The sequence below is a fragment of the Salmo salar genome, chromosome ssa07 (genome assembly GCF_905237065.1).
Source record: "Salmo salar chromosome ssa07, Ssal_v3.1, whole genome shotgun sequence".
NCBI classification, from domain to species: Eukaryota; Metazoa; Chordata; class Actinopteri; order Salmoniformes; family Salmonidae; genus Salmo; species Salmo salar.
Window position 1 is genome coordinate 44435152 of NC_059448.1, and position 22866 is coordinate 44458017.

General features: G+C 43.8%; 1 protein-coding gene across 27 annotated transcripts in view; it reads left to right on the forward strand.

Moving 5' to 3' along the window:
- LOC106609337 (CUGBP Elav-like family member 2) overlaps window positions 1–22269 on the forward strand; it is a 189266-nt gene extending 166997 nt beyond the window's left edge. For 3 of the 27 annotated variants that reach the window (XM_045722032.1, XM_045722029.1, XM_045722033.1), the window contains 7 exons: window positions 651–881; window positions 1812–1875; window positions 7468–7599; window positions 11828–11935; window positions 15018–15215; window positions 15587–15730; window positions 15880–22269. In XM_045722032.1, coding sequence (XP_045577988.1) covers window positions 651–881; window positions 1812–1875; window positions 7468–7599; window positions 11828–11935; window positions 15018–15215; window positions 15587–15730; window positions 15880–16007 — 1005 coding nt within the window. In that variant the 3' untranslated portion in view covers window positions 16008–22269. Of the gene's footprint in view, window positions 1–650; window positions 882–1811; window positions 1876–7467; window positions 7600–11815; window positions 11936–15017; window positions 15216–15586; window positions 15731–15879 lie in introns of all 27 variants that reach the window. The other 24 variants (XM_045722031.1, XM_045722030.1, XM_014208063.2 and 21 more) reach the window with 21 other exon arrangements.
- Window positions 22270–22866: the final 597 nt, after the last annotated feature.

Consider the following 22866-nt stretch of genomic DNA (forward strand, 5'->3'; position numbering starts at 1 on the left):
AACACAGTACTGTCATCAGCAGAGACACAAACACACACACGTAGAGGACACACACACACACACACACACACACACACACACACACACACACACACACACACACACACACACACACACACACACACACACACAGTGAGAGAGAGAGAGAGAGACACACACACAGAAACACATGTACCTCATTTACGGACACAATGCTCTGATTCTCTCTAAGCTCTCTAAATCTCTTTCTCTCACCTCTCTCGCTCTCGTCTCCCTTTCCCTCTGACCATCTCTGTTCTCTCTCTCTACCTCCGTCTCCCCGTCCCTCTTCATCTCGCTCTTTCTTTTCCCCACTCCCACTCTCCGTGAGATGATGAAATACTTTTAGAACTCAGGAAATCGCTTTCTGTGGAAATAAACCCATTCTGGACTCTAAGATAACTGCCCCTTATGGGAAGCTAGTCCCTTCCCCTTAGTTGTGTGTGCTTGTTAGTGTCATGTTACGTGTGTGTCAGCGTGCATTGTACGTATGTTGTGTTAGGTTTAGTTTGTAACCAATTTCTTGTGAAACCAATCAAATGTTAGTATATTTTGAATATGAATTTCGAAAATTCCTTGTGCAATACTGAACCCTCCCCCTTCTCTCCCACCCTCCCTCCTCCCTCCCTCAGGGCTGCTCGTCTCCCATCGTGGTGAAGTTTGCCGACACGCAGAAGGACAAGGAGCAGCGGCGCCTGCAGCAGCAGCTGGCTCAGCAGATGCAGCAGCTCAACAACGCCACCACCTGGGGGAGTCTGACAGGGCTGGGCGGCCTCACCCCGCAGTATCTGGCTGTAAGAGGACACGCCACGTCGCCCACCCCTTACTGCAGCCCCGCAGCCAACGCATCCGTCGCCGCCGCAGTCAGTGCCACCCTCCCCGCCCCCCACTACCCTCCCTGCCGTCGCCAACCGCCGATCCCCCCCCCCACGTCCACACCCCCAGAGAGTCAGACCCTGCTTCCTATCCCATTCCCCCTCTCCTCTCCCTTAAGAGTCCACTCCCTCCTCCCTCTCTCAGGGGGTGTAGCCGTGACAGGGAAATGAGGCCTTTGAATCATAGGGGTCAAGGTTCAATGGGCGGGGCCAATCGCTGGTGCGATCCAATAAGAGGTCTTTCCCATGTCTAATATCGTCGTCCTATTGGGTCACAGCGGTGATTGATTGACAGATTGGCACGTGGTGTTCAGAAGCCTCATTCCCCCTCCCTTCTTCAGTACTTTATAGCATTTTAGAACCCCTCTCTCAACTCATTCTTAGCACCCCCTTCCTTCGGCACCCTCTTTCAGAACCGACCCTCTTCCTCTTTCACTCTGAAACCTTTTAAGACTTCTGTCCCCAACTTCTCTGAAACAGACCAGTCTACTCTTCCTTGAGTCCCCTTCATCACAGCTAGGATCTTTCCTGAAACTGTAAACTTGTAAATAGGTGTACTAGGTGTACAAAGTTGTAAATGTACTGCAGTACATAAGCCTTTGAGGTTTTTTTTTTGTACAGTTACTCTCAGTGTTCTATTCTGAAATTATACATGTCTCAGTGACTCAGTGGTTAAATGTACAGTAGTAGATGTCATATTCATTTTTTATATAGCCTATAGCCCACATGCAGTAATTCTACCAAGATCACGATGATACTAGCAGAGCTGAGATAGTGAGGGTGATCACTGTTTGTATTTCCAATCCTTCCTCCTCACTCTGTTTCTCTCTCTTTTATTATTTTCCTATCTATCTATCTATCTATCTATCTATCTATCTATCTATCTCTCTATCGCTCCTCTCTTGATTTCTCCCTCAGTTGCTTCAGCAGGCCACCTCCTCCAGTAACCTGGGAGCCTTCAGTGGGATCCAACAGATGGCAGGTAAGTCCAGTAGATGTGTACACACACACACACACACACACACACACACACACACACACACACACACACACACACACACACACACAGAGAGAGAGAGTAATATTGTAGAAACCATGCAGTAGTTTTCTAAGATGTCGCTGTTGTTCAGATTTGTCTTGAGTCTGTTATCCATCAGGATAGAAGAGTGTACCAGGCCTCAAAGGAGGGATGTTTAGTCCGGCAATAAGGCAACAGAGAAGGAAAATAGAGAGAGATGAGATAGGAGCTCTGCTCACTGTTTCCCCCTGCTGGTCTCCTTTGTCTTTTCCTCTGCATGTTCTCCTAACCACACTCCCACCTATCTGTTCATACTTTATCCTCTTTATCCCGCTCCTTTGTCTCTGTATCTCCTCTCCTTCTTTCCTTGAATTGCTTTCTCTGAATCCCTCACCCTGTCATCCCACCTACCCCCCCCCTTCTCCCGTCCTCCTACGCCCTGCCTTTCTCCCTCTTGCCGCCTCACTCACACCGTCTCTCCCTCACTCTCTTTCTCTCTCTCTCTCTCTCCTTGGGTGCTCAGTAAGCTGTCAGCTCCTAATTGTAGACTGTTTAGCTGGCTGACAGAGAGAAGCAGAGGGGGAATATTTATAGCAGCTATCGGCACAGGAGTACTGTAATTGCCAGCACCGCTGAAGGAAAAAATAAATTCTGTTAAGTAGTGCAAAACTCGACGGATTTCAGGAACTGGTTGTTGCAGGGGCAGAAATAATGTATTCCTAAAGTAGTAAGCTCATTGGCTCAAGTTTTTAAAATGTGTATCTATGTCTTGCAAAGTAGGTGGGTTGAGCGTTCTGGACTTGGGGACATTTTTAAGAGACGGTAATGTTGGTTGATGTGGTGTAGTTGAGTGAGGATGGGCTCTGAGGATCTTTTACCTCAGTGAATGGCTGTTAGAACTCTCTCTCATACACACACACACACACACAGAGCTACAGAAACGCTCAGGGACTTGGAACTGGAAGCGAAATCGCGGCTGCATTCCGGAATCCTTTTGGCCGTCCATCTGTCGCTGGGCAACCGTACATGATTGGCAGTAGATGTGAGACAGCTCAGTGACATCTGGTCCCAGTCTTCATCATGAGGAGTCGGAGAGCTGTGAGAGGCTCAATTACCCCAATGAGCATTCAATTAGAGCCAGCTAGCTAGCTAGCGCTTACGATAGAGCCCCGGCCCAGCTCAGCCCAGGCGGCATACAGAGGCTCCCTAAAGCTATACAGCCCAGAGCGCACAGCACAGCCTAGCACAGCACAGCACAGCACATAGCTGTATAGCCCCAATACTGGAGCTTCCTCTTTCTGATACAGTTGAAGTCGGAGGTTTACATACATCTTAGCCAAATACATTTAAACTCAGTTTTTCAAAATTCCTGACATTTAATACTAGTAAAAATTCCCGGTTTTAGGTCAGTTAGGATCATCACATTCTCATTGGGTCAGAAGTTTACATACACTCAATTAGTATTTGGTAATATTGCCTTTAAATTGTTTAACTTGGGTCAAACATTTTGGGTAGCCTTCCACAAGCTTCCCACAATAATTTGGGTGAATTTTGGCCCATTCCTCCTGACAGAGCTGGTGTAACTGAGTCAGGTTTGTAGGCCTCCTTGCTCCCACAAGCTTTTTCAGTTCTGCCCACAAATGTTCTATAGGATTGAGGTCAGGGCTTTGTGATGGCCACTCCAATGCCTTGACTTTGTTGTCCTTAAGCCATTTTGCCACAACTATGCTTGGGGTCATTGTCCATTTGGAAGACCCATTTGCGACCAAGCTTTAACTTCCCATTTGCTTCAATATATCCACATCATTTTCCTTCCTCATGATGCCATCTATTTTATGAAGTGCACCTGTCCTTCCTGCAGCAAAGCACCCCCACAACATGATGCTGCCACCCCCGTGCTTCACAGTTGGGATGGTGTTCTTCGGCTTGCAAGCCTCCCCCTTTTTCCTCCAAACATAATGATGGTCATTATAGCCAAACAGTCCTATTTTTGTTTCATCAGACCAGAGAACATTTCTCCAAAAAGTACGGTCTTTGTCCCCATGTGCAGTTGCAAACCGTAGTCTGGCTTTTTTATGGTGGTTTTGGAGCAGTGGCTTCTTCCTTGCTGAGCGGCCTTTCAGGTTATGTCGATATAGGACTCGTTTTACTGTGGATATAGATACTTTTGTACCTGTTTTCTCCAGCATCTTCACAAGGTCCTTTGCTGTTGTTGTGGGATTGATTTGCACTTTTTGCACCAAAGTACGTTCATCTCTAGGAGACAGAACACGTCTCCTTCATGAGCAGTATGCCGGCTGCGTGGTCCCATGATGTTTATACTTGCGTACTATTGTTTGTACAGATGAACGTGGTACCTTCAGGCATTTGGAAATTGCTCCCAAGAATGAACCAGACTTGTGGAGGTCTACAATTTTTTCTGAGGTCTTGGATGATTTCTTTTGATTTTCCCATGATGTCAAGCAAAGAGGCACTGGTAGGTCTTGAAACACATCCACAGGTACACCTCCAATTGACTCAAATAATGTCAGTTAGCCTATCAGAATCTTCTAAAGCCATGACATCATTTTCTGGAATTTTCCAAGCTGTTTAAAGGCACAGTCAACTTAGTGTATGTAAACTTCTGACCCACTGGAATTGTGATACAGTGAATTGTTGGAAATATTACTTGTGTCATGCACAAAGTAAATGTCCTAACCGACTTGCCAAAACTATAGTTTGTTAATAAGAAATGTGTGGAGTGGTTGAAAAACGAGTTTTAATGACCTAAGTGTATGTAAACTTCACCTGTAAATGTTGCATTTTCAGGACAGGTGCTCTCTGCTGTTTGACATTCCAGATGAAGTGTAGCCATTGCGCATGACTAGCTTCCTTAGATCTCAGTCTTTATGAACAGGTACTGTGGAGAGGTTTGATATTATAGATAGCGGTTCTGTCCATATTAAAGTGATGGTATACTGGTAGCGTTGATGATTCTTCTGCTCTGTTCTGCTCTCTGGTTCCCCCATAGCTGTGTCTCCTAGTCTTAGTCATCCTCCAGGGCCCTCAAACTCAACTCTGGACCTCGAAGCCAGTTCCACTGCCTTGTTCCATTGTTGCCCTCTTAAGCAGGGACTGATTGGGTGCAATTAATTATCAGGTAGAACAGAAAAGCAGCAGGTTCTGGACCTCGTAGGGTGGGAGTTGAACACCCCTTCTCTAAGGAATAGTGTTATAACCTGTTTCGCTTGATTAAGTGGCATTAGGCCCCTGTGTGTGTGTGTGTGTGTGTGTGTGTGTGTGTGTGTGTGTGTGTGTGTGTGTGTGTGACTGACTGACTGACTGACTGACTGAGTGTAGGGTCAGATCAGTGTCTCTCGACTCAGCCGAGCCTGATTGAGTCATCTGCTCCACTCTAAACCCACAAAGTGACAAAGCCACTCAACAGCGCTGCCCTCCATCCGCAGAGTGGAAAAATACAGTGTGTTATACAATACCATACGGAATACTTCTAGGACAGCACATACCCTGGCTTTCATCATGATTTAGCAGGGTGTTAGTGTGAAACAATGGTCAGACTGAAGAAGATGAGCTCTTCTAGGGTCTGACAGGTTCTTCTTCAGGTTTCTTTCTCCTTTAGGAGTTTTTCCTTACCACTTAAGCACTCTGTGACAAATGAGTTTCTTAAAAAGGGCTATGCTAATGAGATTAGAAATGGTCTTATAGAGATGTGTTTTACAAGAATGATGTTGTTTATCAGGATGACTGGTTGGAACAGGTTTTCCACAATGTGCTACTAAATATATTTATAATGTCCAGGTTGTGAAGAACAGAACTGTATTTTTTGGGAAATAGAGATTATTTTCTGACATTAAAGGCATGTATATGAATAGGCAACAACAGACAGCTGGCGGATGCACACGTGTTGTTTATCGCATGAGAAGTCTGCACTGTGACTGCGTCACACACACACACACACACACCTCCTGTCCAGACCGGTCGTCACGGCAACCACAGAAACGGAACATTCTGATCAGGCTGTTCCGGAAGAAGAGAAGACAGAAGATTTCAACGCTTGTTCTTTCACGCTGTCAGACGGGCCAATCTGGACACGAGCACCTCACTAACCAATCATACTAGCGCCTTCTCTTTATTGGTCAAGCTGGGTTTAGCCATCTGGTCCAATGAAAACTGTTCAGTGGAAAAAGAATCACCCTAACCCCTTTAAACCATTCACCCAGGTGCCAAAGTTTTCTTCATGGTGTCTCGTTCATGTGATGTTGTGTGTGTGTGTCTGTATTCATGGTACTGTATATACATTCAGACTGTATATACGACACATACCTCGCATTTGACAAGGTGTCCGCCCCTCTTTCCTGGGTCCATAGGAGTGTTATATAAACGGGCGTAGTTCTCTCTGCGAGTAGGTCGTTGGAGCTCCATTGCTCTGTTCTACAGAGTCTGTCTTCCTTATGGAGCCTTGTCCAGCTGTCTCTCAATAAGCCAAACAGCACTTCAGCGTATGTCCAATCTACTATGCCATATTCCTCTATTCACACACACGCGCTCTGTCTCACGCACACACACACACACACACACACACACACACACACACACACACACACACACACGCATACACACACACACATGCATACACACACACACACATGCATACACACACACACATGCATACACACACACACACACACATGCATACATACACACACACACACACGCGCATACATAAACACACTAACTGCTCACATACACACTTTCTCTCTCACACACACACACACACACACACACACGCTACTGTCACACACAGTGCAGGGTGCGAGGTTGACCACCCCTGGAGGTATTTAATGGTCGTTACTTTAACATCAGTCAGAAGCTGGCATGGCCTCATTTAATTATGCTTAAGTAATGGCCCATATGCTAATGCAATGTAGCTAATGAGTAAACCAGGCTACAGTTAGCCTACATACTAGACTAGAGTTGCATACTGTACATTATTTACTGCCTCCAGAAACCTCACGGCACAGAGAGAACAAAGCTCTATGTTAATGTAGAGTCCAAATGTCTTGTTATACTACTCGTTGTTATCTGTAAAAGACAACAATAGAATCAAACAGGAAGCTAGACAAAGTAGGGTAGATGATGTCTAGAGATGTTCCACAGGTCTTTATGGAAGAGCTTGGACAGGCGTTTGCCAGTGCCGTCTCTCTTCCCCCTTGCAGGAGTTTAAGTCCAGCCTGTCCGTGTCTGTTTGTGGTCCACAGTTGTGAGGATCACCTCTGTCTTGGATTGGTCATATCTTGAAATGCACCCTAAACCCCCCCCCCCCCCTTCACGAAAAGTGAACTAAGATTATCCTTGATAAGTACGATAGTATTGTATTGTATTGTATTTATATAGCACTTTCCACCTCAACCACCATCCATGAGTAACACTCAGCTTGTCAACCAGAGTAGACGCCTCTCATCTCCTTCGGCGTCCACACGGTTAGCACCCGGTTCCGATGCGGTCCAGACGTGGTCCCCAGGTTTGACAACACCCTCTCTGGCTCCTCTCCTCCAGGTATGAGTGCTCTGCAGTTGCAGAACCTGGCCACTTTAGCAGCGGCAGCAGCGGCGGCCCAAAACTCAGCCAGCCCCAACGCAAACCCCATGTCCTCCAACGCGGCCTCCCTCGGAGCGCTGGCCAGCCCAGGTAACGCCGCTTCAGAGGGGGGTCAAACGCGGGGGACACCTGCCCTCCTGTCCTACCACCACCATCATTCTCACTGTTTGTCAGCAATACCATCCTCTTCGTCATCATTGCTGATGATCAAACCATCTTCATCATCATCACCGTCATTATCTTCGTCGTAGTCATTGCCGTCGACACCCACAAGATATCGCTCCATGGTGTGTGTCCGCCATCTCTTGTTCATGCGTCGTGCTGTTGTTACCATGGAGACCCCATGCCGTGTCCGTCCCGGCGCCTGCCTGCGTGTCTGTGTCTGACAGCACTTCACCTCCTCACCGTGTCATGTGACGTGTACACCTATACGGCCATATCATTCCGTGTCCCACGCGTTGTGTGTAAACAGTACTATAGCTCAATGTCGTCTGTGATCGATTTCCGCAGTGAGAGTTGTCTGTGGGTGGGTGTGTGTGGTTGTTTGTGTGGGTTTGTTGTGCCTTTAAAGTGACTCTCGTCTCTTCGCTTCACAAGCCCTCTGAGACACGGGAACTTTAAGTGCACTGGAGTTGTTTCCGGGGGAGGGATGGTTGTTGGCACCTCTATGTGTCGTGTGTGATCTGCCTCTGGACATGGCCAGGGTCTGGCGACCAGACAGACAGACAGACAGACAGACAGACAGACAGACAGACAGACAGACAGACAGACAGACAGACAGACAGACAGCAATCAGGAGTTCTCTGGAGGAGATGGGTTCATCTAGGTCACATTGAGACACTCTTCTCTCCTTCTATTCCTCTTCTTCACTCTCCTGCTTTCTCTCTCTCTGCTTTTCTCTTATTCTGTTCTCTCTCTCTCTCCCTCTGCTTTTCTCTTATTCTGTTCTCTCTCTCTCTCCCTCTGCTTTTCTCTTATTCTGCTCTCTCCCTCTCCTTTTCTCTTATTCTGCTCTCTCCCTTTCCTTTTCTCTTATTCTGCTCTCTCCCTCTGCTTTTCTCTTATTCTGCTCTCTCCCTCTGCTTTTCTCTTATTCTGCTCTCTCTCTCTCTCTCTGCTTTTATCTTATTCTGCTCTCTCCCTCTGCTTTTCTCTTATTCTGCTCTCTCTCTCTGCTTTTCTCTTATTCTGCTCTCTCTCTCTCTGCTTTTCTCTTATTCTGCTCTCTCTCTCTGCTTTTCTCTTATTCTGCTCTCTCTCTCTGCTTTTCTCTTATTCTGCTCTCTCTCTCTGCTTTTCTCTTATTCTGTTCTCTCCCTCTGCTTTTATCTTATTGTGCTCTCTCTCTCTGCTTTTCTCTTATTCTGTTCTCTCCCTCTCCTTTTCTCTTATTCTGTTCTCTCTCATTCTCTGCTTTTCTCTTATTCTGCTCTCTCCCTCTCCTTTTCTCTTATTCTGCTCTCTCTCTCTGCTTTTATTTTTTCTCTTATTCTGCTCTCTCTCTGCTTTTCTCTTATTCTGCTCTCTCCCTCTGCTTTTCTCTTATTCTGCTCTCTCCCTCTCCTTTTCTCTTATTCTGCTCTCTCTCTCTCCCTCTGCTTTTCTCTTATTCTGCTCTCTCTCTCTGCTTTTCTCTTATTCTGCTCTCTCCCTCTGCTTTTCTCTTATTCTGCTCTCTCCCTCTCCTTTTCTCTTATTCTGCTCTCTCTCTCTCTGCTTTTCTCTTATTCTGCTCTCTCCCTCTCCTTTTCTCTTATTCTGCTCTCTCCCTCTCCTTTTATCTTATTCTGCTCTCTCCCTCTCCTTTTATCTTATTCTGCTCTCTCTCTCTCTGCTTTTCTCTTATTCTGTTCTCTCTCTCTGGTTTTCTCTTATTCTGTTCTCTCTCTCTGCTTTTCTCTTATTCTGTTCTCTCTCTCTCCTTTTCTCTTATTCTGCTCTCTCTCTCTGCTTTTCTCTTATTCTGCTCTCTCTCTCTGCTTTTCTCTTATTCTGCTCTCTCCCTCTGCTTTTCTCTTATTCTGCTCTCTCTCTCTCTGCTTTTCTCTTATTCTGCTCTCTCTCTCCCTCTGCTTTTCTCTTATTCTGTTCTCTCTCTCTCTGCTTTTCTCTTATTCTGCTCTCTCTCTCTCTCTGCTTTTATCTTATTCTGCTCTCTCTCATTCTCTGCTTTTCTCTTATTCTGCTCTCTCCCTCTCCTTTTCTCTTATTCTGCTCTCTCTCTCTGCTTTTATTTTTTCTCTTATTCTGCTCTCTCTCTGCTTTTATCTTATTCTGTTCTCTCTCTCTCTCTGCTTTAATCTTATTCTGCTCTCTCCCTCTCCTTTTCTCTTATTCTGCTCTTTCCCTCTCCTTTTCTCTTATTCTGCTCTCTCCCTCTCCTTTTCTCTTATTCTGCTCTTTCCCTCTCCTTTTCTCTTATTCTGCTCTCTCCCTCTCCTTTTCTCTTATTCTGCTCTCTCCCTCTCCTTTTCTCTTATTCTGTTCTCTCTCTCTCTCTGCTTTTCTCTTATTCTGCTCTCTCCCTCTGCTTTTATCTTATTCTGCTCTCTCTCTCTCTGCTTTTCTCTTATTCTGCTCTCTCTCTCTGCTTTTCTCTTATTCTGCTCTCTCTCTCTGCTTTTCTCTTATTCTGCTCTCTCTCTCTCTGCTTTTCTCTTATTCTGCTCTCTCTCTCTGCTTTTCTCTTATTCTGCTCTCTCTCTCTCTGCTTTTCTCTTATTCTGCTCTCTCTCTCTGCTTTTCTCTTATTCTGCTCTCTCTCTCTGCTTTTCTCTTATTCTGCTCTCTCTCTCTGCTTTTATCTTATTCTGCTCTCTCCCTCTGCTTTTCTCTTATTCTGCTCTCTCCCTCTGCTTTTCTCTTATTCTGCTCTCTCGCTCTGCTTGTCTCTTAGTCTGCTCTCTCTGTTTCTTTGCCCTCCTGTCTCTCTACTCATTTTTCTCCGTTCTCCATTTGTCCTCTCTCTCTCCCTCTTCACCATCTCTCTTGTCCTCTCTGCCTTGCTCCTCCAGTTCCCTGGTTGCTGTCTTTTCTGGAGTAGCCAAGTAACAGAGCGTGAATAAGAGCTTTGTTTAGTGTTACCCATCACCCTTTGCCTGTCCTGCTCCCTGCTTTCACCCAGCTGCTTAGCATAGGTTTAAATGTGAATTCTGCTCTCTCGCTCGCTCTCTCTCTCTCTCTCTCGTGTGTTCTGTGGATACTAGAGCTACATTATTAGTGCATGCTCAGACTCTGCTCAGTGCCAATGAAAGGCGACACTCTCCGTCAATGACATAGTTTCAATTTGATAAAGACAGCCAATTTACCATTGAGAGACTGTCTTGCTTTTCATTTGTACTAAGTCTATTTTAAGATATCTACTCTTTCTGATGCAGTGTAAGCGTGACTTAGAGGGGTGTGTGGACATTATGTCTACTGGAATATGGACACTGTCTGGACAATCAAATAAACGACTCTGTAAAGGACAATTGTTATTCACCCACATTGTACTTAGGGACCATTCAGCACTTAGGCATGTTCTTGTCACTCATCTGTTCTTTTGTATTTGTGTGTGTCACAATCGTGTCTGTGTGTGTGTGTCACGATCGTGTCTCTGTGTGTGTCACAATCGTGTCTGTGTGTGTGTGTGTGTGTGTGTGTGTGTCACGATCGCATCTGTGTGTGTGTCACAATCGTGTCTGTGTGTGTCACGTTCGTGTCACAATCGTGTCTGTGTGTGTGTGTCACGATCGCGTCTGTGTTTGTGCCTGTGTCTCCGTTCTAGGGCTAAATGAACCTTGTAAAAAAAACATGTAAAATGTTTGCTGAGCTATATCTCTGTCATACCTAGGGATCCTAAACAGGAGTCTAGCGAAGGGTCTAGTTGCTTGCGCTCTTGCCTGCCTGTCTGCCTGCTTTAGGTTTGGTGGTCACATGACCGCCTCACGAAGAAACAACCGAGCCCCCTCACCTTTTCATAGCTACACACGCATCCACAACTACTATGTTCATCGTGCTCTGCATTCACATGTGTGAGGGATCTTTATATGTACACTGTTACCTGGGAGCTACTCTCATTTCTCTAGGACACTCAGTGTTGAATGAGGGCAGAGAGATTTACTTCCTGCCTGTCACTCTCTCAGCTCCAGTTTGTCTGAGCAGGGAGGATGTTGTTGCTTATGTCACTAAAACGTCCAATTGGATGCCTCCGCTTCTCTAACGCGCGTGCTTGTTGTCTTGCTCTTCCTTCCTCTTTCTCTCCCTCCCTCTCTTGCCCACTCCTTCCTCTCCTCCTCCTCCCTCTGGTATCCTCTCTTCCCGACAGCGGGCAACACAGCCAACTCCTCGGGCATGAACTCTCTGACCTCTCTGGGCACTCTGCAGGGCCTGGCTGGCGCCACCATGGGTCTCAACAACATTAATGCACTTGCAGGTAGCGTCAACAGTGAGTATTCACCATTGGCCGCTCACCACTCATCTCACCACTCATCTCACCACCACCGCCACCACTCAGACACAGGGATACGCTGCTGTTGCAGAGGAACATCATATCTAGAAAGCACCTCCAGTATGTGTTACGAACATTAACTATAATACTGGTAATGATCTGAAGACGGTACTTTAAACACTATCAAAGTCCACTAAAGTCCCGGACCCAAACATCTGTCACTGTGACCCTCAAACTATGCCCATGGTTGCCATGTGGCATCTCTCTGTGTCCACTCCCTGGGAAATCACCTGTTCAGCCTGGCTTTATGCTCCAGGCTGAATCACCCCTAACCCACCACATCCTCACAAAGACCACAGCTACCAATACATCCATCCATTTATTCATCAATCCATCCGCTTCCTGGTTGTGTCACACGGGGTGGTGCCTGTTGTAAGAGTGCTGCTGTTTGTGTTGTCGCTCCACGTCTGTGCGGGGCCGTGTACATGGCACTAGTGAATCTGCACACTCGTGTATGAGTAGAGGTTCATTTGTTCAACAAAAAAGAAAAACCTTTTAGTAGAGGTGGAGAACAAAATATTCTGCGACTCTTGAAAGAATATGGAAGTGGCCTTAATCAGGTTTTAGTGAGTCTACATTTATGAGATGAGCTGTGTCCCAGTAGTCGTAGCAGGCCATGGCAGTGAGTTTCTCTGGCCACACTGAGTCTCTGTCCTGTCATGTCCTGCTACACCTCTGGGGGAAAGTCAAAGTGTGTGGCCTTAATCAGTGTTGTTATGACAGCAGAGATCCTGTAAAACCAGCCCATTCTCCACATTCTCCCCTGACCTTTTCCCGCTTCTTCTACAGTTGCCATATCCGCTTTCTAAATCACCCCACCGCTCAAACACGATGAGAATGCCAGTTTCACATTAATCTTCTTCCCCCTTTCCCCTCCTTCTTTCATTGAAGCACATCTAGGCTTTAATTGAATCGTAAAGGTCAACGGTGCAATTATTCCTGAATAAATGAGTGACCTATAATTTCCAGCGCCGTGGTCATCATTTACCTCTCTGTCAGATGGTGGCGGGCGAAGGGACATTTTGGAATATCGATCCCCTCAGACTGTTGCCCTGCTAGGCAGTACAGCCACACTAACAAGTATAGCTGTCCGTTCTTACCTTGCTGCTCGTCGTTACCTTCTAAATGGCCAAATAAGGACGGGGGCATGCCAGGGACGTGCTGTTTGATTGGTGTTTGACACTGTTGGTCTGGGGTCTGATTGGTCGAACAGTAGTGAGGTGATTTCTCCTCTGTGTGGGTGGTGAAAACAGCAAAGAGCGATAGATTGAGCGACGCTATTAAGGAGATTGAGTTATTGGATCTTGAGTACACTAGCGGGTTCTGAAGTGTGGATGTTAAACTCGTACATTAGGCCTTGAGTGTCTTGTGTGTGTCGTGCAGTGTGTGGTGGGGGGGTGGGGGGGGCTAGGGATGTTGTCATGGTGATATTTCAGCTGCTTATTTCTGCTGTGGTGTTCCAGTTTGCATGGGTCAGGCCAGGCTCTCCATTCACCTCTGTGTTATGTGTTTTAATGTCTATTACATGTAGGACATGTGTATTATGCATGTGTGTGTGTGTGTGTGTGTGTGTGTGTGTGTGTGTGTGTGTGTGAGAGATGAAATAAGTCAATATTTTGTGCATATAGTTATATATCCTGTACAAAATGTTTTGAAATGTGTTTTACATTGTGTATGTATGTTGAGTGAATGAGTGTGTGTATGTATTGTACACTACCGTTCAAAAGTTTGGGGACACATAGAAATGTCCTTGTTTTTGAAAGAAAGCACTTTTTTTTGTCCATTCAAAGGTCAACGGTGCAGTCTCAAACACCAGTCTCAACGTCAACAGTGAAGAGGTGACTCCGGGATGCTGGCCTTCTAGGCAGAGTTCCTCTGTCCAGTGTCTGTGTTCTTTTGCCCATCTTAATATTTTATTTTTATTGGCCAGTCTGAGATATGGCTTTTTCTTTGCAACTCTGTCTAGAAGGCCAGCATCCCGGAGTCGCATCTTCACTGTTGACGTTGAGACTGGTGTTTTGCGGGTACTATTTAATGAAGCTGCCAGTTGAGGACTTGTGAGGTGTCTGTTTCTCAAACTAGACACTCTAATGTACTTGTCCTCTTGCTCAGTTGTGCACCGGGGCCTCCCAATCCTCTTTATATTCTGGTTAGAGACAGTTTGCACTGTTCTGTGAAGGGAGTAGTACAAAGTGTTGTACGAGATCTTCAGTTTCTTGGCAATTTCTCACACGGAATAGCCTTCATTTCTCAGAACAAGAATAGACTGACGAGTTTCAGAAGAAAGTCTTTGTTTCTGGCAATTTTGAACCTGTAATCGAACCCACAAATACTGATGCTCCAGATACTCAACTAGTCTAAAGAAGGCCAGTTTTATTGCTTTTTAAATCAGCACCACAGTTTTTAGCTGTGCTAACATATTTGCAAAAGGGTTTTCTAATGATCAATTAGCCTTTTAAAATGATAAACTTGGATTAGCTAACACAACGTGCCATTGGAACACAGGAGTGATGGTTGCTGATAATGGGCCTCTGTACACCTATGTAGCCGTTTCCAGCTACAATAGTCATTTACAACATTAACAATGTCTATACTGTATTTCTGACCAATTTGATGTTATTTGAATGGACAAAAAATGTGCTTTCTTTCAAGAACAAGGACATTTCTAAGTGACCCCAAACTTTTGAACGGTAGTGAGTGAGTGTGTATGTTGAGTTTTTGTGTGTGTGTGTGTGTGTGTGTGTGTGTGTGTGTGTGTGTGTGTGTGTGTGTGTGTGTGTGTGAGTGAATGAGTGTGAGTGAATGAGTGTATGTTGAGTGAATGAGTGTGTACTGTATGTATAATGAGTGTGTGTATGTTGAGTGAATGAGTGTGTACTGTATGTATAATGAGTGTATGTTGAGTGAATGAGTGTGTACTGTATGTATAATGAGTGTGTGTGTGATTAAACACAACCTGCAGTGGAGCTCTAATGAGTAAGTGCATTCTTCTTTTTGTACTGTTGGGTTTTATGTAAAGTTGCACAAATGCTCTCAGGTATGGCGGCCCTGAACGGAGGCCTGGGCGGCGCGGGGCTGACCAACGGCACGGCGGGCACCATGGACGCGCTCACACAGGCCTACTCAGGGATCCAGCAGTATGCAGCCGCAGCCCTGCCCACCCTCTACAGCCAGTCCCTGCTGCAGCAGCAAGGTGCCGCCGGCAGCCAGAAAGAGGGTCAGTGGGCGTGGGGTGGAGCCAGGGGGCGGAGGGAAGGGACAGGGGGAGGGAAGAGACAGGAGGGTGGAGGGGGTTCTGGAGAGTTGAGGGGGAAGTGAAGGAATCAAGCGGTGGAGTGTTGGGAGAGAGGTATGCACTCCCAATACAGCCAGACCCGACTGCAATAGTCTAACTGGCACAAGAAGCTTTCTAGTGAGATTACTAATGCAACAACGATACTAACCAGGGGTAGCCAGAAACAGGTTGGGCACTGAGGGTAGAGCATAGTGGGATAAAGACGTATGCATTAACTCTCTATAATCTCTTTACTCTGTATGTCTCTGGGTTTAACCCTTACCCGGTACTGTCCCATGTCTCTCTCCTGTTAGGGCCTGAAGGTGCCAACCTGTTCATCTACCACCTGCCCCAGGAGTTTGGGGACCAGGACATCCTGCAGATGTTCATGCCTTTTGGAAACGTGGTCTCTGCCAAAGTCTTCATTGACAAACAGACAAACCTGAGCAAGTGCTTCGGTACGTCCGCCAGCACAAACGCACTGAAAACACACAACACCTGTGTATGAATTACATGTTGTATTCCTGTTAGTGCACCCTCTCTCTCTCTAACTCGCTCTCCCTCTCTCCTCTCTTGTACCCTGTCCATTTCCTTCTCTGCCTCCCAGGCTTCGTCAGCTATGACAATCCCGTGTCGGCGCAGGCAGCCATCCAGGCCATGAATGGCTTCCAGATCGGCATGAAGAGGCTGAAGGTGCAGCTCAAGCGCTCCAAGAACGACAGCAAACCATACTGATCTTAGCACTAGGGCCTATCTGCTCCCATGTTACCACTGCTAGGGTAAGTCCCCATACGAGCCACGACCTCTACACAGGGACTGGGGGAGGGAAGTGGAGGGAGGGGGGGAGACCATATTTGACCACCAGAGGGAGACACTACTTTCTCCTTGAGTTTTTTTTTTTTTAGCTTTTTTGTTTAGCAGTATTATTTATTATTACTATTATGATTTTTTTTTGTATTATCTTTCACATGAATGCTTCCATTACCACCTTTATTTTGTACCACTTAAAAAAAAGTAGCTATCATCGGTAGCTTTTTCAGTTGTAAAACATATTTAATTTTCTACGTGATTATTTATATACTGTTATGAGAATAATTTCATTACTCGAAAAACAGAGTAAGAAAAAAAACAGAAGCTATATGATTTAGTTTTTTCTCTTTGTGAACCTGAGGCCTGATAAAATGTTGAGATAAAGGGTTCATTTCTGACACACCACGCACCGATATGCACATGACCCTTGACCTCCTGGTGTTGGTTTCCGGGCCAACCCCCGCTGCTTCTCTGACCCCTGATGCCTGCTGACACACCATGGAACAAAGGGTTAAAAAACGAAACTTAGTGGCCTCTCACCTGTTAGTCGGTCAATGACAGCATCCCATACACTCCTCTATTTCATTACTATCAGGACTCCAGTCATTTTCATTTCTTAATGTGGAGAATGCTTATTTCACACTAAAACAATGTTAGCAAACTATGATTTTCTGGGTCAGATCACATTGGTCTTTGTTGAAAGGGATATTGTGTAGAACATTTTCAAAGTAACATCCAGAATCCGATGAAGGCTATAAGAAAAAAAAAATGTATGGGTGGGAAGTTAACTGAAAATACTTGATGTTTCTTGAGAGATAAAGAAAGAAATTCAAAGTACCGAAAGCCACAGGCCTGTACATTTTATTTGTAAAAAAAGCAGTTCTATTTTTATACCAAATTTTTACTGCCTCAGAAAAAAATGATTTTATTTATTGCCTATCGTTAAGTTATTGGACTCCTATAAAGAACAGAATCCATTAGAATAGAACCTTGTTGAGTAGTCTTCTGAAATTCGGAACTGTAGAATTCTCTAGAACAGAGCCAGGTTCACACCTCGCTCTACCTCTGCTCCCTTCACTTTCACACACCTCTCTCTGTCTGTGCATCACATCTGTCCATCTGTGATCAGCTCTTTCTCTCTCTCTCTCTCTCTCTCTCTCTCTCTCTCTCTCTCTCTCTCTCTTTCTCTCTCCATCAGTATCGGTACTTCACCTGTCAAATTTCAACCTTTCCTTGCGTTTCGTTTTTTTGTTCACGTGTTTGTTTCGTTATGTTTCGTTTGTTTGTACTGTACAAAAACTTTTAAACAGTTTCTCCCAAATGACAATCCATCCTCCTTGCTCTGTAGGAGCATGTGGTACTGATGGATATAACTTTGGGTGCTCTGTGTGTGAGTGTGTGATAGTGTGTTTGTACTGTAAATGTGTGTGTCTGTTAGTATTAATCCAAATTGTATATCATTTTTGTACAAAAAAAATGAAATAACGAGAGATAAAAAATTGCCAATTGTGTAGTGGGTGGTGTTGCCATTATGACCTGGTGGTTTGCATTGTTGTTTTGTTGTGTGTTGTTCCCCTGATTTTAATGCTGTAGTAATGTGGTGCCCTGGCTCTCTGTTCTGTGTGTAACTCTCTCCTCTCCCCTGTTTTCTTCCTATAGAACCCATCTCCATGCCTGTTAGCTCATCGTTTGCCTAGCATGTCTCTGTGGCGTGGCGTCCAAAAACAAAAAAATACAAAAAAGTCTCATCGTCCCGTCATTGTTTTCTGATGTCTTTTCTGAGCTCACCTGATCATAACCTGGTCTCCGCCTACTGACCTTTTGAACTTAGCTTGACCTTTTTGGACTTTTTTTGCATGTGACCTCATGTTGTTCTATTTTGGGGAGGTGGGGTAGATGGGGTACATTGTGGATGAAGGAGGGCGGGAGGGAGGGAGGGAGGGAGAAAGGGGGGAGCGAATCAATGTGAAAAAGTATAGCATCATTCATACAAAAAGACAGAACTCTTACAGACAAAAACAAAACGTTTCTTTTTAAAAACAGAAAAACCCTGTGGCAAAATGATTTCCATTAGATTAATTTAGTTATGTTACGTTTCCTTCTTATGTTGGGTTTCGTTTTTTGTTCCTTTTTTTCAGTTAAAGTAAACTTGAAAGTTCAGCACAGGGATTGGCATGCTGTCTTGTTTCTGGCTCCACTAGCAATATGAGGCCAGAAGCGGACACTGTCTGTGTCCATGAAAAATAGACTACTTCCAAACAGTTCTGAATAAAAACTGTCTGATCAATATTAGACTCTCTCAGAGCTCTGTAATTGTTTTTACATTTTTCAGGCAGTGTAAAGTTTTTTGATAAGGCCATTTTAAGTGGCTCTGTTTCTCATTAAAGTATATATAGAACCACTTTTTTCTAGAGTAGTTTAAGGTATTACAAAAATGTCAACAAAAAAAGACTTGCCCTGTTTGGGGGGAGAAATGCTACCTACGTGTCACCTTTTGCTGAACTGACTCACAGATAGACAATCCGTGGTTTAAATGCACATGATGAACAAATGACCTATATTTTCTACTGTTTAAATTATAGAGCGAAAAAAAAAGAAGAAAATACCTGTAACCCGCGTTAACGTTGGTGCTTCTTGTGAGTTTAGTTTTGGTTTCATTACAAGTCTAACGGTCTTAAGTGTCTCATGTTTTTAAAGAGAAGACTAAAAAAAAATCTGTTTACTTGAACAATAGACAAAGCCTTTCATATGAATACTATTATAATTGTTCCTTTTGTCTTTTTTTTTAAGCAGTCCCAATTTGCTAAATTTCTTGTTGGGTAATTAGCTATATAAAATTCCTAAAAAATATATATATGAATATATAAATATATAACATGTCGGCTTGTGAAGCATCAATGTTAATATAATTTTATTTCTATCGTGGGAAACAATATTTAGATGTGTTTTGTTGTTCATTATAATGTGATTTTCTTTACTTATAAAGAAAAAAAGACAAGATCGGTGGAGTTTAGTGCCAAATTCTGAAGGTACATCCTGTCTATAGCGCGTCAGTGTATTTCTTGTAAAATTATTTGATAACATGGGTATTTTATTAAGTGTTTTGTATGGATCCCTCATATGTAAAAATATAGATTTAAAAAAGAGTTTGTTAACTTGCTATTCTGTGGTCTTGTTGCCTGAAACTGTTCATGTTTTGCTTTTTTTTGTAAAGATGTAAAAAGTGCCCATGTGTCATATATATATACACACACTCGCACACTCGCACGTGTACACACACACACTCATGCAGACCTCACAGTTGACTTTACTTTGTTGTTGTGTATGAGAGCCCCTGAGTGTGAGAGCCTTTACAGTCCAGTTTCCATGTTCCTGCCCACCAGCCTTTACATTACTGTTCACATGCTCTCTCTCACATACGTCACTCACATACATCACTCACACACACAGTTCTCACATGAGCCATTATACAGAGAATTCTGCAAAGCCTTATCACAGGCCCTCACATGAACACTCACATGAACACGCTCACATTCTCGCCGAACACTCTCACTTCATCCTTTCGCTTTGACAAATGTAAAGCCTTATTTTAAGCTTCATCTCTCTCATTATAACCTAAATCAAGGACAAGTTTTTAGTTGAAGTTGCTACAGACTGGGATGGGGGCATCGTTATTTGCTGGTCATGTTTGCGTCACCTCAAACAACATGAATGCGTTGCTTTCATGAGGTAAGTGAAGGGCAAGACTTTCCCACACAAGCCTCAAACCCTGCCCAGACCCAGACAAAATGACGTTGATAGTACAGAATGATTTTCAGCTGTTTTGTTGTTTCTTCCGTTGACAGTTTCTTATGGACATGTACCAGTATTGGTAATTACACCATTATTACAAAAATATGTTTGCCCTGTTGTAAATGTTGTGTAACTGGCCAAAACAGTGTTGAGATGCCAAAGTATTATGTCAAGATTCTCATAGTCAATCCGTTTACATGACACAATGCTGTCTGTCCGTCAGTCTCAGTATTCTGTAAAACTGCCCCGATTCCCTTCCCTGGAAACCTAGTTTACGGTCTGCAAAACGCAGCACTATTTTATACAAAAACTCACCAGTCGCCTTAACCAGGGAGTGTTGTATCGAAAGACTTGTCTAATAGGATCTAAAATCTGTATGTAAGTAGGTGGTGTTTGCCAAGTCTAAGTGTACTACTGTATTGTACTGTACCTCCAGCTTCTCCAACTCTGGGTAAGCATGTCACCATTTTGTCCCACAAAACAGAGTAGAGAAGCAAAATGGCCACCTTCTTCTTTAGTGTGGCTCTCAAACTGAAAACCAAGGGAAAAGAAATAAGTTATTGTTATCCGTTTCATCGTCTTTTTACAGAATAACAAGGTTTATTTGAAATGCCGAGCCAAATGGAGGAGGGTTCGTAAAGTGCAGACAGGGGAAATAAAATTAGATGAAAGGGTAGCTTCAGTTCTTAGACAGCAAAACAACAGTCTCAGCCAAGAGGCAGGGCCTTTTCCATGTCAAATGACCAAGTCAATGCCAAACTTCAGTTGAGTCCATAGCATACCAAATTGACATTTCCTAAAGCAGTAAGCATGAGTAATGCCATAAAAACAGCTCTAACTACCTGCACAAAAGTAATCAGGATTGCCAATATGTCATACTACACATATATCAGTGTTAGTAGATAATTTTGTCATTAACGTGCGCTGATCGTAGTCTCCTTAGGCTAAGACCCTTCAGGAATCCTCTCTGAGAGGAACATCTTTGCACTCTAAATACATTAGGTAACATAAACAGACAACAGAGCTACATCTACTCACGGTGCAGCATAATGTGTTGCAGGCGTAGAGGATTTGGTTTTTCTGTTTGTTTTCGGTTCATCCCTTAGCCAACTACTTATACTTTGGGAGATGGTAATGTGTGGACATGTGTGTGTTTTTACAGAACTTAAGCATCCCCCAATTCCCAAATCTCTCACACACACACACACACACACACACACACACACACACACACACACACACACACACAGCGTGGGTTGGCACAGTGTAGTCTGATTGAAGTTGCAGTCTGTTAGATGTTTCTGAAAAAGCACAAGAGTGTCCTCCGCAGACAGACCGTTAGACAGGAGTGTCTGTTGAGTGCCTCACATCTCAGGGGCTGTCATCACCGATGCTTGTTGTAATCTTTCAATCTTGTCACTGTTCCGTTCTCTGTTCTCTTTCTTTCTTAATTATCTAAAGTGCTATTTATCAAACAATTACATTTTAAAGGAAAAAAACAACTTGTAGTTTCTTTGCATTTTGGCTTATTATGTCAAGTTTTGGGGGGAAATGTTTGTTTTCTCTCTCTTTCTGTGCCGTAAAGAGCTTGTTGTCTGTAGATTAATATCATTTTGTTTGATTCTAAAGGATTTCAATAGTTTTAAGTATTGTCTTGAGAGAAGCCAAAGTCAGTGCATTTCAGTGGATTCTGTAAGCGTGATGTATGTTTGTTTGACAACACTTCGAAATCTGTCATTGGATGGGATTGAAAAAGTACAAAAAATGCAGGCTTTCCTATTTCTACAAATGATTGTACTTATGCATTTTGTACCAGTGAAACTTTTTATACTGGAGATTAAAGGAAACAAAAAAAACGATTAGAAAACAAACCTGTCTGGCCTCGTGATGTGGCCTGACCTTTGTTGACTGGTTCCCGAGTATGATTTATAGCTGGCATCAAGAAAGTTGTCTTTTGATATACGATTTTCTAGAAGAACTTTGGCTTGGTTTCTTTAATTAATTAACTTCTTATTTTTCCTTACTTCAGTGTTGTTCTTTTTGCAAAGAGGGGTTAGGCGAGTGTTGGTTTCTTTATGGCTTATAAATAGTTATAGCCATTTGTCTATACAAAAAAAAACGGTAAGTTTCATTTAACTTCTGTATTGTGACGTCTACATGATAAGACAATTAGGAATATAAATATTTAGTCACCTTCAGTGGATTAATGTATTAGTTTAATAAAAAGATAAACTAATTAGAGGTTTTTGTTTTTAACTGTTTAGATTTTTCTGGTTTCTCTGTCCTCTGTGAACTAACTGTGTAGCTGAAGCAGTCAGAATTATTTTTGTAAACGTATGTTCTTGTGTGATGCAGTTATTTGCTTCTGTCTCCGATATTAAACCATTTTTCCTAATACTCGTCTCTCTGTGTGTGTGTTGTTGTTGTGTTCCAGTGGCTGTCTGATGTCGTAACGTTTCACACAACCCCACGTTTCACGTCTCTACCTCTCCTTTTCTCTCTCAATCTCTCTTTTCCTCTCTGGTGTTTTTGTTCCTTGTTTTACACATAGTACAGTTGATTTCATCCCCAAGTGACAACTCACTATGGTGTCCTCACTAAACATGGTAAATATACATCAAGGTGTGTCTATGTATATTACTGTGTAGCCCAAGATGATGTGACAGTTCATCACCTTTTGGAAAAAAAATTCAATTGTCAATCAAATTTGTAAAACAAAATTCTACTTTAGGCTGTGGTGCTTGGGGGCCATGATAATGAAATATATTTCAACAATAAATAGCATGACAGGATTTTGTGAGTTGTAGGAACACAAAACTGTTATCTTACTTAATCACTCTCACAACAATTGAATGATCATAAATCGAGCTCTGTGCCTACCGGCCTTGCGTCATCCTCCAATGTGTCTCTGCCTGACTACCTAATTGGCCGGAAGGTTTCAAAAGAGGGCAGGTCTTTCTGCTGTCCCTGATTAGGAAACGGCTGCTATTGG